Source organism: Dama dama, chromosome 19 (assembly GCF_033118175.1).
Source record: "Dama dama isolate Ldn47 chromosome 19, ASM3311817v1, whole genome shotgun sequence".
NCBI lineage: Eukaryota > Metazoa > Chordata > Mammalia > Artiodactyla > Cervidae > Dama > Dama dama.
In genome coordinates this window covers 57,688,344-57,705,797 of record NC_083699.1, presented here as the reverse complement: position 1 = coordinate 57,705,797, position 17,454 = coordinate 57,688,344, and the positions used below count along the sequence as shown (strand labels likewise).

General features: G+C 38.4%; 1 protein-coding gene across 1 annotated transcript in view; it reads right to left on the bottom strand.

Moving 5' to 3' along the window:
* Window positions 1–17,454, bottom strand: part of LSAMP (limbic system associated membrane protein) — a 679,541-nt gene that overhangs the window by 304,991 nt on the left and 357,096 nt on the right. The window contains exon 2 of the mRNA XM_061167949.1: window positions 5,568–5,800. Within this exon, the coding sequence (XP_061023932.1) occupies window positions 5,568–5,800 (233 nt within the window). The remainder of the gene's footprint in view (window positions 1–5,567; window positions 5,801–17,454) is intronic.

The window sequence follows — 17,454 nt, the reverse complement described above, 5'->3', positions numbered from 1 at the left end:
GACATTCCTAATGTTGCAGCTAAAAAGCTACCTTGTTTTTGGAGCCATCTTTCCCAGAGCTGAAGAAGATGAGATTAATCTTTGTATTCAGTGAGTACACAGATTTATTTTTACTTTTAATTTTTCTATGACAAGGCCCTAGTACCTGCTTTGCAGAGTTTTAGATACACTTTGATGCCAGGTCACCCAGGAAAATGAACAGGCAGGCAGAACAAACCCCTCTCGCTGATTGCTTAGATTTCTGCCACAGTGGTTCTTGGTTTTCCCACATGTATCTGAAGCACCCGCAGAGCACACACACTTGTAAATTTTGGCCACATTACCAAGCCTTCCAGTTCAGTTGTTCTGGGAGTGGTTCTCAGGAATCTGTATTTTGAAAAGTATAATAAACCAAATTCTTGACTTTTTTGCAGCTTATGCAAGGATCAGATAAAGAGAAATATTGCCTTAACACAAGTGTCTCCATGTCTGGCATAAGCAGAAAAAAATAGGAAATCATAGGAAGGAAGGTAACCTTTGAAGAGAAATGGGCATTATTAATTGGAAGGATGCCAGAGAAATTTGTTTATATTGTTTAAGTGAAAGATATTGTTTTCTCAATCTTTGAGTTTAGAATCTGTAAAGGAGGTGGTATAAGAACCAAACTATCTGGCGTTAGAAATGGGTCCCACCATTTTTTACATATCTCAAAATAATGTTTATATTTGAATAGCCTGACTTCCACAGATGCAAAATTTAATTTCACTGATTGCAAGTGATCCCAAAGGTCATTATTGATTTGTGAATTTGCTGATGCAAAACTTTCACCTGTGTTCCTCATGAGGAAGATATGTGGAGATGTCATTTAGCTAAAGATTGAGTTTAGCGAACCATGAAGCATATTTATTTCAACACAGGTTATTTTCTGTGTAACGACCCTCATGAACTGTTTTTAAAAAAACTTACTTTCTCTCTGAAAAATAATCACCAAAATAGGAGAGAAAATGTTGGAGATGCTGAAAAGTCACTCATATTGTGGAAATATATATATACTAATTATAGGAATTTCCAGGAGAAATGGAGGGATACAGGAGAAATATGAGGGGGACAAACACTTAAACATTTATAAAGTTGAGATTTTTGAAGTCTAGATAAGTTTGCATATCTCAACCAGTTTTTGTTGTTGTTGTTGTTTTAGTTTAGTCCATGAAATGGACAGTTTAGGGAGAGATTTTCTTTTCATAGGACTAGGCTAAGTAAGAAACCTTAGAGATGTTATCATGAAAGTCAAGTTATGTTCCAATATACCATTCCTATCTCATGCCCAAGAATAGTTTTAGAAATATTAGGGGATATAACATTATTAGAAATTGAATGAAATTATGCAGGATTATTTCCCTAGATGTTCTTAATGTACATACTACTTTTAAAGTAGTGGCTCCTAAAGTGTGGCCCCAGTACCAGCAGCATCAGTATCACCTAGGAATGTGTGAGAAGTGTAACTAGAGTATGAGAACATGTGAGAGTGCAAATTATCAGGCCTGATCTTCAGAACGACTTAATCAGAAATTCTGAAGTGGGGTGTACCACCAATCAAAAATAGAACTTACCAAACTCTCTATGTGTTGTCAATATACACTGTGTGTTGTCCTCAGACATCCTTAATACAAGTAGCTAAAAAATTAAAGGTGATGCTGGTCTAAGAAGACTTTCAGAATCCCAAAGAAGTACAGTTCAAGACTGGATGCTAAGGAAAAGGACAACTGAAGAAAATACATTGAAGGAACCCAAATAACAGCTGAAAGAGCCTACTCAAGGGTATCATGCAACAAGTGGAGGGCATTGTCAGACTCTGGGAAGCACCCAGGACAAAGAGAGCCTCATGAGAGTTACTCCAGCAGCAGCAGCCTGCTTGTTGTCACAGTAGTTATCATCATCATTAGTATCACTATCACTATCACCACCACCACCATCATCATCACCTTATTTGGTGAGAACACATGATCTCCAGAGAACAAGCTAGGGGCTTACCTAGGTCACGTAATCTTTAAGTTAAACCAAGCTTTAGAGTGACTAAAGATGGTGACTGCAGCCATGAAATGAAAAGATGCTGGCTCCTTGGAAGAAAAACTATGACAAACCTAGACAGCATATTCAAAAGGAGAGACATCACTTTGCCAACAAAGCTCCATCCAGTCAAAGCTATGGATTTTCCAGTAGTCACGTATGGATGTTATAGTTGGACTATAAAGAAAACTGAGCACCAAAGAACTGATGCTTTTGAACTGTGGTGTTGGAGATGACTCTTGAGAGTCCCTTGGACAGCAAGGAGATCAAAACAATCAATCCTAAAGGAAATAAGTCCTGAATATTCATTGGAAGGACTGATGCTGAAGCTGAAGCTCCAATACTTTGGCCAGCTGATGTGAAGAGCCAACTCACTGGAAAAGACCCTGATGCTGAGAAAGACTGAAGGCAGGAGGAGAAGGGCATGACAGAGGAAGAGATGGTTGAATGGCATCACCGACTCAATGGACATGAGTTTGAGCAAGTTCCAGGAGTTGGTGATGGACAAAGAAGCCTGGCATGCTGAAGTCCATGAGGTTGCAAAGATTCAGACATGATTGAGTGACTGAACTGAACTGAGGCCTTAGAGAAATCAAGTGAAAGTCAAAGTCACTCAGTCATGTCTGACTCTTTGCAACCCCATGGTCTATACATTCCTTGGAATTCTCCAGGCCAGAATACTGGAGTGGTAGTCTTTCCCTTCTTCAGGGGATCTTTCCAACCCAGGGATCGAATCTAGGTCTCCCGCATTGCAGGTGGATTCTTTACCAGCTGAGCTATTAGGGAAGCCCCAAGTAGGTTACTCCAAAATTGATTTAAGTAGCAAGAAAGAAAACTGAGATTTGAAGCACCACTTTCTTAACTACTATTTTTCAGTGATATCTCACAGCATCTTTAAGCTAAAGGTGACCTCCCCATTGGGCAAAGAAAAAGAATACAGTATTTATTTAATAACGAGTTATGTGGGATTTGCAGAAAGCATGTATGGTGAGTAAGGAAGAACTTGAAAAATTCAAAAGACCCTTATATTCTGAAGGAAGGTGCTGTGGGATTGGAGGAAAGGAGGATGGCAGACATGCCTATAAGCAGAATCTTTGATGTGGTGAAAACATGTAAAATGGAGGCAAGGAGTAGGAGGCAGTGTGAATAAACAGCAGTAAAAGGGTGGAACCACTGACATAATCACAAAGTTGAATGTCCTAAGGGGAATCAAATCAGCCATCTGGTGCTAGATATCAAATGCCAACATCCATATAACTGTCCAAAAAATCTCCCTTCATAACTCAGGTTCAAGGAGGAAGCAACCTTTCATCATCGCCCTTACAAGAACAGGCTTTGTTGCTCATTTTTTCTTTTAAAGCAGTATGGTTGAAAAGAAAATACTCTAATATCTTGAATCAAACAGATATGGGTTTGAAACCCAGTCCTAAGCCAAGAGGCAGCCTTGAGCAGCTCCTTATCATTTCTGAACTTCAACTTTTTTTCATATTTATAATAAAGCTACTAATATCTACTTCATAATAACATTATTAGAAGCAAACAAGATAATGAATAAACAGTACCTCAACTGTATAGCTCTTTTCCATCTCTTAATATAAAGTTAAACTCAATAACTTAATAGGGAAGTATAAGCAGCATGACCTGACCTAGTTCTAACTCTAATTCTCTCAAGATTACTGTGTTAGTAGCTAAAATGTACATAGATGAATGAGGAAAAAGGAGGAAGGGCTTTGGGCACTTGACACTAAGAACTCAAATAGGAATTTGGTAGTTCTTAAAAAGTCAGAGCAAAAAAATTCCCATTCCAGTAGAATGTACTTCAATTTGATTCCTTGTCTGCTTGGATCCAAACTCCCTGAATTCTCTGTCTGACCTTGAGCGAGTAACCTAAACCTAATTAACTTCTGTTTCCTCATCTAGAAACCAAGGGATATAATCCTCAGATTGCCCAATTTTGTTCCTTGTAGGACAATATACATTCTCTAGTTGTGGTCTCTAGTGAGTTTCCAATAACATTAAAGACTGTGAAGGTATTAAAATTGTGTAGGAATTTCACAATATAATGTGTTGCTGGTCATTAGATAAAATCTGTTCCAAGGGACCTTAAGTAAACTAATTATCTCCCCTCTCTTTGCCATTAAATGAAGTAGAAATTTTCCTTTTGTTTTGAAGTGTGTGTTTCTGTGTGTGTGTGTGCTTGTGTGCAGGCTTGTGTTTTGAGGAAGTTGCTAAGTTAACCTTTTACATATTTACACATCTGTAGTTATGTTTACACACTTAAATGGACAGCCTGACATCCAAACCCTGGTGTCTCTCATTAAGGAACTCAAGCGTTGTCCTCTAAACTACAAGGAAAAGATTCTATGTTGTGCTGTGATAGGCACTTCGCAAGTCAGTAGACATACCTTTTATAAGCAATAAAATGAAGCTGTCAGCCATTGCAAATGGACCAAGATAGAGGTCACATGACTAAACCACCCCTGCACCAGGTACTCTCTGATGTATTTACTCCGGTTTCAATCTATTAATCAGAGGAGTTGGGAGAGCAATAATTTAAATGCTGCAATAATCAATTCCATAACACATTAATAGAAGCTACAGTCAAACTTTGCATACAACTGACTGCACTGGAATCTTGACAGGAGCCCTAGGGCCATGCCTAATTTGCATTAAATTTACATAAAATTGTAAATCAAGAATACATGAACACAGCCCTAATATTTGTTAGTGCTTAGATCCTTCCTGGTAGATGGATTGAAACTGCTGGTGGTTTGACTCTGCTTGCAATAAAACTGTACAGCTGATCAGCTTTGTTCTCATTCTGCAATTATGGGGAAGGGGACCCAAGAGAGCTATAGTTTCAGGGCTTGCGTATGCCATTTAGGGTTTTGATCCTGTAAAACCATGACTCAGATGTGCCCTTGGAAACCCCAGTCTGGAAGCAGATTATCCCTGATGATTTTGCAGATCCTTGTCACGGCACTTGCTCACAAATAACTTGCCATGAAATAGAGATAGCCAGCCAGCTGAGAGCATGCCAAGGCCTCTGGAAATTTTTATTTTTCCAAATAACATTTACTATCAGAAAAACAGATAATTAGTGATATTCTTCAAACTGAGGACAGATAGAAATCACACCTTCAGCAAAAGCATCCAGTATCTAACAGTGTGATAAAGTGGACCTCACATGGTTCCAAGCATTCTGTGTGTTTTTGTGTCCCTGTGGACACAGCTGTGGTCTTTGATGTGTGTTATCACACTCAGGGTTAAGAGAAAACATTCACCAAAGTTATTGGCTCACAGTGGCAAGCCTCCTTCTTCTTTATCCTCCTCAGTTCTATTATTTAAAGTCTATCCCCATTTAAAGTTTTTCTATGTAAAAAGAAAATAGATACTAAAGTGCCATAATGAATTTGGAATTTGCCATAATGAACCCTTTATGCCAGAAAGGATTACTCAAGTATTTTGTATGTCATGATTATTTTCTGCCGCTCGCCTCTCCTTTTCCACCTTCTCCTTACCTTGTACGATCAAGTAAACTTGGGAGGTCTTCGGCTCATGCTGTGTCTGCACCGAGCAAGTGTAAGATCCCTCATCGTAGACATCCACCTTCTGGATTCGCAGGCTGTACTCCAGAGAATGGCGTTTCTCCAGCTCAACCCGGGGGTCCAGAGACCACTTGTCATGCCCAGCAAAAATGATGCCAGAACGGTTCAACCAGGCCACTTTCGAGTTCTTATCTTCTACAACGCACCTGGCAAAGTAGAACAATGACATTAGAGCCTTAGCCATACCCGGATCTGCATTCATTCTTAACACAATTTGACTCAAAAAGGCCAATCAAGAGAAATGACTGTGTGCAGAATGAATCATGGCGATGCCATTCCTTAGAGTCCTGAATACTGTCATCATTTCCCCTTTAAGATCTCATCCCCATCCACTGGATGGGTGTCAGGATATCACACTCAATGTGACAATAAACAATCAGGGAGAGTAATGCAGGCAGTTAAATGGATATCAGCTTCCCATTGGATTATATTCTTCTTGTCTAGGAAAAGGTCATTCACACAGAACTCCATTTGTTTAAGTTACTTTGAGAATTAGACAAATGATAATATGGCACATTTACTCAGTTTTGAACTGCATGTATTCTTTCATTCAGTTCAGTTCAGTTCAGTCACTCAGTCATGTCTGACTCTTTGAGACCCCATGGACTACAGCACGCCAGGCCTCCCTGTCCATCACCAACTCCCGGAGCTTACTCAAACTCATGTCCATCAAGTTGGTGATGCCATCCAACCATCTCATCCTCTGTCGTCCCCTTCTCCTCCTGCCTTCAATCTTTCCCAGCATCAGGGTCTTTTCCAATGAGTCAGTTCTTCACATCAAGTGGCCAAAGTATTGGAGTTTCAGTTTCAGCACCAGTCCTTCCAATGAATATTCAGGACTGAGTTCCTTTAGGATGGACTGGTTGGATCAACTTGCTGTCCAAGGGACTCTCAAGAGTCTTCTCCAACACCACAGTTCAAAAACATCAATTCTTTGGCACTCAGCTTTCTTTATAGTCCAACTCTCACATCCATACATGACTACTGGAATAACCATTGCTTTGACTAGATGGACCTTTGTTGGCTATACTAATTCTTTAGTATTTCTTAAAGGCTTACGTGAAGGTGGATTCAAATTATGCCCCACCATTGAATCAACAGGAATTAGACTGAATTTCAGAGTTTACTTCTGATCTTTCCAAGTTTGGAATGCCCACCCCTAGGAATGAGAAGTGTGTGAGCAGGTCCAAGGGTAAGTAGATAGGTATTGTAAACAAAATCAAAGCTCGTATCATCTTGCCTAAGTCTGGTTCCACCTTCTGAAGGCAACAGGTTATAGGCTGGGAAGACAGCTTGCTACCAGCATTTCTAGCACAATAGAATGAATTCAATCTTTTCCAATAGTTGAAAAACTAATTATTCCAAGGAATATGAAGGAAAAAAATATCAATTTGAATACTTATTTTAGAAACCTAAAAGGGTTTAATGGAGAAAATCATGCTCCTTCAATTGCAGCAAGAATCTGGAAATGGAAAAGTCAAGCCAAAAACCTTCTATATCTTTGGCAAGATTTATATCTGCCTCACAAGGAGGTGGTCTCAGATCTCATTCACAGCTGCAGAGGCAGCTGCTCAGTACTCTGGGGCATGAGGGATGGACAGAAGAAGCCAGGATCATGACAGCAGAACAGTAAAATGCCATGTTCCCCTGTATTTTCCAAACCAAGTCCAATCCAGATTTTCTGTCAGGTCGAAAGAGCCATGCATGGACAGGAAGCTGATACACTATCCACAGGTGTAAATACATAAAGATACAGAGTCCAATTCATCTCTTCTAAAAGAAGGAGAAATGCGGAATTGTTTAAAAACAACTCACTTATGGTACAAAAGTCATTCTCATCCTATTATTTTTGGGTAAATTTCAAATTTTACTAAAAATGAGAATTTCATTTAATTACTTGAGTGCATGATATACAGGTCTTTCTTTTCCTCTCTGCTTATTTATTTTCAGAAACATAGGTAGATTAAGGGCTTCCCTTAATCTAGGGAAGGTAGCTCAGTGGTAAAGAATGTACCTTCAATGCAGGAGCCACAGGAGATGTGGGTTCAATCCCTGGATCAAGAGGATTCCTTTGAGGAGAGCATGACAACCCATTCCAGTATTCTTGCCTGGGAAAATCCCATGGACAGAGAAGCCTGATGGACTACAGTCCATAGGGTTGCAAAGAGTCAGAAATGAATGAAGCAACTGGGCACAGAACAAATGTGGATTAAAGTACCATTTAGTAGCTCCAATATATGTTTCTCTGCCATTCAGATATTATTGAGATCAATTATGCTTGATAATTTAAGACTCTTCTAAAGGGGAGGGCAAAGCTAACTTCATGAATACTCCCTGCTTCTCTCCTGACTCAATTTTACTTTCCCTCTTCCATTCCTTGGTGGTACCATGTCTCTGTCCTTGGTGGTATTTGTAGCGCTTCTCAACTTAGAATCAGTTATGAATCAATTAATAGATTATTTGCTGTCTTCCTCTAGATCATTAATAAAGTTGCTGATGTAGGTCTCCTGTGTTTTTCTTTTCTACTGAGAATAATGGAAATTTCTCTTTGCCAAAGCATTTTAATTTTCTATCACATTTATCATTGCATTGCTTTCATCATCTACACAGCCCAACACAGTAGTAACTAGTATGTTATAGCATAGAGGTGTACCTTAAATGGTGTTTAGCCTGGAGGAAGGCTAGAATATGTTTATCTTGAAAAAATACATTTTATATACATGTAACTATAAATAAATGATATGGACCTAACAGAAGCAGAAGATATTAACAGGTGGCAATAATACACCAATCTATACAAAAAAGATCTTAATGACCTGGATAACCATGATGGTGTGATCACTCACCTAGAGCCAGACATCTTGGAGTGCAAAGTCAAGTGGGCCTTAGGAAGCATCACTACAAACAAAGCTAGTGGAGGTTATGGGGTTCCAGCTAAGCTATTTCAAATTCTAAAAGATGATGCTATGAAAGTGCTACACTCAATATGCCAGCATATTTGGAAAGCTCACCAGTGGCCACATGACTGGGAAAGGTCAGTTTTCATTCCAATCCCAAAGAAAGGCAATGCCAAAGAATGTTCAAACTACCACACAATTGCACTCATTTCACATGCTAGCAAAGAAATGCTCAAAATCTTTCATGCTATGCTAGGCTTCAACAGTACATGAACTGAGAACTTCCAGATGTATGAGCTGGCTTTAGAAAAGACAGAGGAACCAGAGATCAAATTGTCAACATCCACTGGATCATAGAAAAAGCAAGAGAATTTCAGAAAAAACATCTACTTCTGCTTCATTGACTATACTAATTCCTTTGTGTGGATCACAATAAACTGTGGAAAATTCTTAAAGAGTTGGGAATACTGGACCATCTTACCTGCCTCCTGAGAAACCTGTATGCAGGTCAAGAAGCCACAGTTAGAACCGGACATGGAACAACAAACTGGTTCCAAATTGGGAAAAGAATACATCAGGGCTATAGTGTTACCCTGCTTATTTAACTTATATGCAAAGTACATCATGCAAAATGCTGGGCTGGATGAAGCACAAGCTGGAATCAAGATTGCAGGGAGAAATATCAATAACCTCAGATATATATATATATATATATATATATAGATGAAACCACCCTTATGGTAGAAAGCAAAGAGGAACTAAAGAGCCTCTCGATGAAAGTGAAAGAGGAGAGCAAAAAAACTGGCTTAAAACTCAACATTCAAAAAACGAAAATCATGGAATCCAGTCCCATACTTTATGACAAATATATGGGGAAACAATGGAAACAGTGACAGACTTTATTTTCTTGGGCTCCAAAATCACTGCAGACGGTGACTCCAGCCATGAAATTAAAAGACACTTGCTTCTTGGAAGAAAAGCTATGATAAACCTAGACAGCATATTCAAAAGCAGAGACATCACCACCAACAAAGTTCCCTTGTAGTCAAAGCTATGGTTTTTCCAGTAGTCATGTATGGTTGTGAGAGCTGGACCATAAAGAAGGCTGAGCATAGAGGAATTGATGCTTTGAACTCTGGTGTTGGAGAAGACTCTGGAGAGTCCCTTGGACAGCAAGGAGATCAAACCAGTCAATCCTAAAGGAAATAAACCCTGAATATTCATTGGAAGAACTGATGTTGCAGCTGAAGTCCAATACTTTGGCCACCTGATGCGAAGACCCGACTCACTGGAAAATACCCTGAGCTGGGAAAGATGGAAGGCAGGAAGAGAAGGGGATGACAGATGATGAAATGGTTAGATGGCATCACTGACTCAATGGACATGAGTTTGAGCAAACTCTGGGAGATGGTGAAGGTCAGAGAAGTATAGCATGCTGCAGTCCATGGGGTCACAAAGAGTCAGACAGGACTGAGGGACTGAACAAGAATAACGACAATACATATACATTTTGTCTTATTCATTAAGGTACCTCCAAGCACTAATATGGTATAAAACAGAACTTGGCACATGCCTGTCATATGAACCAGCAGTGTTACATATGCAGAAAAAGGATATATGGTTACCTATATTCCACTCCTCCCATCCCAAGCCCTTACAGCATCCACTAATGAACTGGGCGAATTTCCTTATTAGTGAAAGGGAGAGTTTCTAAGTTGAATCTTTAGGGTCCTTTGGACACTTTAGCGGAAAAGTTAAAATTAGCACATAGATCATTACTCCAAATTATTCTCTGAGAGAGTTCAGATCTATCTTACCTAAAGAAGTAATTGACTATTTCAGCAAAATTGCCAGACCCATAAAAATGCATCCACTGAAACAGTATAAAATTATGTGGAAATTTTGCTGTGACAATCAGTATAATATTTTATTTGTATATTGTGTTTCATTCAAATTTATTTTTCATAATTTCTCCTTTACTTCCAAATAAGTGAAAGGAATACTAGAATACATACATACACACATACACTCACACTTTTCACTAATCAGTATCATTAACCAACTCCAAGCACCAGAGCACAATGTAGCATTTTTAAAAAGGAAATCGAGACTCCTCCAGATATTTAAGGGTTCTTCTTTTATGCAGCTAATGGTTCAGAGTAAGTGTGTTGACTTTCTAAACTAGAAAATAATCTTTCTACAACACGGCTAAAACATTCACACTGAAAAATGAGCAAAAAAAAAATAACAATTTCAGAGTTAATTTAACATTAAGAATGTTTAAATCTTGATTTAAAATGGAAACTATTTTAAACCACAAGAAGTGCATATAAGAGAAAAGATGATCAAAGTCAAAGTAATAGTCTCAACTACAGGAAAGTGTAGAAGTTTTGTTTGTTAAATGAAAATAACCGGTCACATAGGATAGTCACAAATGCCTAGCTACTGGGATATGAGGAAATGCCAATTAAAGAAAGATCCGGGCCCAGTAAGCATCATGAGCGTGCATCTGGAAGCTAAGTGGCTTAAATGTCTATTAGGCATGCCTGTGGAGTGAGTGTTCTCATGCCATACCATTGTAATATGGCAATAAATGATCCCCCACTCAGAATGCTGCTTCAGTACCAGTCTAGTTCAAAAACAAATACCTAGTCACTTCATCTGCTAAATCGGCTCTGGCCAAAGCAGGGAAATTATAGAAAGACACATTTTTCCAATCTGTGTTATGTGTTGTTTGAATTTGATAGAATGTTTCCTTTAAAAGATTGGGATACACAAATCATTCCAGGATTTAGAAAGAATTGAATGATAAAGAGAGTAGGTGTTGGTCCCAAGAGGAGAGGGCAGGGACTGACCTTCCACTGTGGGTGGGATTTCTGGCAGGTGGCTGAGGCCCTGAAGATATAATACAAAGTGTCACCTTTCCAGGAAATCTTGATTCATGCCCCATCCTTTTATTTGACTCCTTCTTATTACTCCACAATGTATTTGAGTTATCTATACTTATCTTTTCTCATAAGCTTATTAATGAGAGTGACCCTCAAGAAGTCACCTATGGAACCTTCATGGGGCCAACAGAATAACTCACCAGGTACACAGGAGGCATTCACTAAAATGTGGAATAAATACACTGAATTTAACAAACTGCTAGTAGATCAATTATCAAATATTTGTTAATTATTTAATAGGTATAGTATAGATGATAACTATTTTATCTTTTCTTAACTAATAATTAATATTTTCAGATACATAGGGAAAATTTAAAGAGAATTACTGAGTATGGAATTAATACGAAATCAAGAGAGAGATATTGTTATCAATGAAGAAAGATCATTCCTGGGAATAAATAATCTATATCACACATTAAAAACAGTGAAAAGAAGTATAAAGCACTAGATAAACATTTAGTGAGTTGCCCACATTAACCATGAACCCACAAATTTCACGTGGTTACTTACCTTAACTATGAACCTATGATTTTTTTTTTAAATCAGCTTTAAAAAAATAAAAAGAAAGGCAAGCAAACACATTTCTAACTTCCCTGTTCAGCATGTCTGAATCCATAAAACTGTCACAAAAAATCAATTCACCCATAAAAATTCTCAAGCATTGGATCTCTGCAAGTACTTTACACCAAGTATATTATGCACAGTTACATAAATAGGTACATTGACAGTTCTACTCATACTGCATCAAGTCTGGGGATTATACTTCCAAAACGAAGAATATAATTGGAGGCAGAAAGAAATGCTAAATTTGATTTGTACCAATAGATGGCTTAATAACATATTTACTGACAGTACATCCTTGATGTAAGTGATACACATCTAATAGATATTAAGCCTGTTCAGCTGCTACTAGACACAGCTCACTTTTAATAAGCATTACTGGCTGCTATAAATGGACTGAGTTAGTAATTAAATTTATCCAGACTTTATTTCTGAAGAGTATAATTTGGTATTTATTCTAAAATAACAAATAAATATATTTTACTTAGTTTCTCACCAGTTATCCACCTTCATACCTTTTAATTATACAAACTGGGGAAAGTGTAGCTAGATGGGTGAGAGAGATTTGCTTCTTAAGAAAGAACAGTGAGATGAGTGGTTTTTCAAGTGGGGGCAATTTGTGCTTCCAGATAATATTTGGTAATATCTGAAGACAGTTTTTTGAATATCACAATTGGAAAGAGGAGGCTGTTTCTGGTATCTGGTGGGTAGAGGGCAAGAATGCTGCTGAATCTCCTACAATGTAAAGAGTACCCCAACGACAAAGACAAATCCCAAGTGAAATGTTGGCGGGGTTGAAATTGAAAAACTTGAGTTAGACCTTGGTCCCTTCGTTTAAAGATCTGGAAGCATTAAGTCAAACATCTACAGTGCAATGCTATTTTTTTCATAAGCATATACTCCTAAATTTATAAGCACTTAATTGCCACCAGCAAAGCCCTTGTATTATAAGTCACATTTGTGACAGAGACACTACAATGAAGACTAGTGATACTCTGGTTATAAGGTAATAGTTAAGGAATCATGCTGCTTTGTTGTTGTATTTTAGAGTCTTAATTATACAACAATGTAATCTTGTACATTGCTGATAGTACATGAGAAAGCTATAACTTAGTTCCTTCCTAAATTAATGCCGGAGAAATCATTTGACCTTAGTGTTTGTTTGCTTGTTTGTTTTTTAAAAGGGTCAGTAATACTTAGAACAGGTAAGGGAGAATCAACACAGTCAGGGCAAATTTGAGTTTTTAAGGAAATAATTAGCCTTTATTCACAGAAGAACTATGTTTTTTAAATTAACTTCTACTATTTTTTTTTCACATCCGCAATGTTTTTCTCTTTTACAGGGTGTGGGATGATTCAAGATATGGATGGGAAGTCTTTAGGAATGTGTTAGTCCTTTATTTTGATGCCTTTTGCTTTATAACTTTAATCCCACAAATGATGCCTTTAATGAAGCAACAAAATTATCTCATTTCCCACTAGAAGGAAAGACACTTGGTCTGGAAATTCATGTGGGTCATTCCCAGCATTACAGCGTGGCATTAGGAAATGCTCTAAGCAGAGGCGATTAAGTATCAGAAATATCCCAAATTCTCCTGTGTCAAAAGTCATTAGTCTGGGACTTCCCTGGTGGTCCAGTGGCTAAGATTCTGTGCTACCAATGGAGGGGGCCTGGGTTTGATCCCTGGTCAGGGAATTATTAAAAATCCCCCATGCAGCAACTAAGAGTTTGCATGATGCAACTAAAAATTCCACATGCCCCAGCTAAAGATCCCAAATGTCGCAAATAAGACCTGGCATGGCCAATAAATAAAAATAAATATGAATATAAAAAGTCATTAGTCCGACTTTATCCTATTAGTATAATGAAGTCTAGCAACACATATGCAAACACATTTTAAAAAATACCAAATTAGTTAAAAGCCAAATTTAAATAATTTTGAATTATTAAACATTTTGGATCATCTCTGCTTTATTACCATATTCTAAGATTAAACTCTCAGTGGGTAAAGAATTCACCAGCAATGCAGGAGACACGGGTTTGATCCTTGGGTCGGGCAGATCCCCTGGAGGAGGAAATGGCAACCCATTCAAGTATTCTTGCCTGAAAAATCCCATGGACAGAATAGCCTGGCAGGCTAGAGTCCACAGGGTCACAAAGAGTCGGACATGACTGAGCAACTGACCAAACACACACACAAGATTAAACTCAGAAAGAAATAAGAGAATTGTGGGGATTCATTGATGACCTTCAGGCACTCCTGCTTCCCTTGCCTGTGACAAGAAGTTTCCATTTTCTAGCTGCCTTACTCTCATCTCTACTTCTTTCCAGTCTTGACTTCTGGCTTGACCACTGCCGGCACATTCTGTTTTTCCTGTGCATGTCTGCTCTATGAAACTTGATATTCTTTAGGTAGAAACTGATCTAGATTTATGACAGTTTATTTTCCTTGATTCATCCTGAATTTTAGTCCAATTAACAATGACACCACTGAACCACTGAATGACACCAATGAACAATGACAACATTTATATGATAGGGTCATCTCCTCCGCCATAGGTCCTCTGTACACATTCATGCACAAATCCCCACATGCACATGTGTATGTGCACACACATTAGTGATGGATGCTCAAAAGGGTGAGAATACAGAGGTAGTAAACCACAGAAATCCTATTCAGGTGAATCTATTGCTGGTCACAGCGATTCAGGAATCTGCATACTGCCGCTGGAATATTAGGGTAAAAGACATACACTGTTTAGTTCCTGAAGATAACTGATTTAAGTTCTGACCTTCAGTCTATTTCCTATTGGAAAACAGGTGAGTCCTTTAGACTTTCTGTATCTTAGTTTTTTCATAAGTAAAATGAAGTTCAAGATACTTTCCTTGACCTCTTGGAATGATGTGATGTACCTGGAAATATTTCATAAGATGTAAAACAATATCTATGCTTATACTTTCCCATGGTAACACATGGTAGATAAAAAGGAAATGGTCATATATAGGGATGACTATAAGGAAAATAATGATTTATCCAAATCATTCAAAAACTTTCTCTTTTTATAGAATATCTACTAAATACATGAGATCAATTATGCCTTTCTTTAAATTCTCAATTTGCATTAGTTATTTGCATGAGCTATACTAACAAAGCATCCTTTCTGCAACTGAGTTATTATCTATTAGAATGATTATCATCTATGAGAGCAAAAGAAAAAAAGAAAATCCACAGTGGCAAACAGTAAAGCCAGGCCAGTCTGCCATCCCCAGAGCAGTAAAAAGTCCTCCCTAGACATGCTTTCTGTCTCTTACCATCACTAGGGAGCTTCTTGTCCAGCCATAAATGCATTCACATATGCGTATATATATGTGTGTTGCTCTATTTTCAGGTTCATATTCTTAAAGGAGCATAAATACATATTCCATGAAGGTGGTACAGGTAAGGAGAAGGGCATGCAGAGAAGGAGTAGAAGCACCAAACTAAGAGTTGAGTACAGCTCCACAGTCAGTTCTAGAACAATCTGTGTTCCTCTGGTTGTCACATCAACAGTGTCTCTCTACGTTTACATGAAAAATGAAAAAGAAGAAGACAAAAATTTTGAAAATCAAATTTGAGATTGAGACCAGGAGAAAACTGATTTCTATCCCAGTCACAAGTGGAGTTTGGATCAGTCCCAGGAATATTTATATATCTTAGAAACAGCTCCTCTTGGTTCTTTTGAAGAGTCCCAGTCCCTTTAGAAAATAAATCATCATCTTAATCACACCATAATTCAAGATTCCCCATTTTCTTGTCACTGGTAGGGTGGAAGAGCCATGGATTCTGTAGTATAGTAGCTTTAGGCAAGCTACTTAGTGAGAAAGAAAACAGGTTTAGGCTGAGAAGCTGGTTTCCTGCTCTGCATTTTAGTTCCATCACATTCTCCACTCTGTGATCTTGGGACATTTGCTTACCTCTCTATGCCAGGTTTTTCTCATCTGTAAAATGAAAACTACAGTAGTATCTACTTCAATGAGTAATTGTAGTGTTTAAATAAGGTTAGTGTGAAACATATAGAGCAGTGCCTGGCCCTAAATGGGTCCACTTTTACTGAAAAGCTTCAGTGTTTTTCTTCAGCAAAACAGAAACAATTACTATATCTCCATATTGCGATCATTCAACGGGCTAAAGTATTAAGAGTACCCAGTGAGCCGTCTTGGCACCCCACTCCAGCACTCTTGCCTGGAAAATCCCATGGACGGAGGAGCCTGGTAGGCTGCAGTCCATCGGGTCGTCAGAGTCGGACACAACGAGCAACTTCACTTTCGCTTTTCACCTTCACACATTGGAGAAGGAAATGGCAACCCACTCCAGTGTTCTTGCCTGGAGAATCCCAGGGATGGGGGAGCCTGGTGGGCTGCCGTCTATGGAGTCGCACAGGGTCGGACACGACTGAAGTGACTTAGCAGCAGCAGCAGTGAGCTTTGGAAGAGCCTAAAAAATCTTTGTGCCCATCACTTTTCATAATTTGAATCTAGGAAATTTTCCTGTAGAAATCTCATTTTGGAGCTAATTCAAATAGCTCCAGGTATTGTTGTTTAATTCAATTCCGTGTTTAATAATAGGCGTATCTTGGGAAACCTCCTTTTAGGGGCCTAGGTTCTCCTATGTCTGGTCCCTATGAACAATAGCTAGTCCTCAAAAGTCTGTAAGTATGAAATTGAAAGCAGGATAATGCAGCATGGTTACAGTGCAGCCATGTAAATTGAGGCTCTAATGCCATCTCTGGAACATTCTTAGAGGATTTGTGGCATACATGTGCCTAGGGAACGCAGGCCTTGAATGCCTCACCACTTGTGATCAGATAGAATGATCTCTCTTCAGGTCAGCCTGGACAGAGGACAACAAAAGGTCCATGTTGTACTTTCTGATCTGCTGTGATCTGCTGGTCAGACATCAGAGTTCCTCCTAGGTGAGGCATACTCTATGATATGTGAACCCTTAGTTGCAAGAACAAGGCTGGTTTCTTCTTAGTGCTTAAGTGGCAATTACACTCTCAGAGAAGTATCAAGAAGCTAAACCCCTTTGTTCCCCTTTGAACTGTGGATTCTCTTCTTTCCTCCCGACTAGGCTGAGTGAGGATGAGAAGCAATTTTAAAGTTGCTTTTGTTTTGATTCTTGCTATGAGTCCCTGTTTTCTGTGAAAAATCTCTCTCATTTAGAAGGAGAAAAAAACAAAAAAAAAACCTGCCTTTAAGTTGTACCTTTGAAAGAATAAAATTAGTCTTGGAATCCTGGCTCCAATTTCTAGTTAAAATTTTCAGTCACTATGCAATTAAAAACAACTCCACAGCTATTTAAAGAAAACGTTGTTGCCTTCTGAATCATTACAAAGTAAATATAAAAAAATATG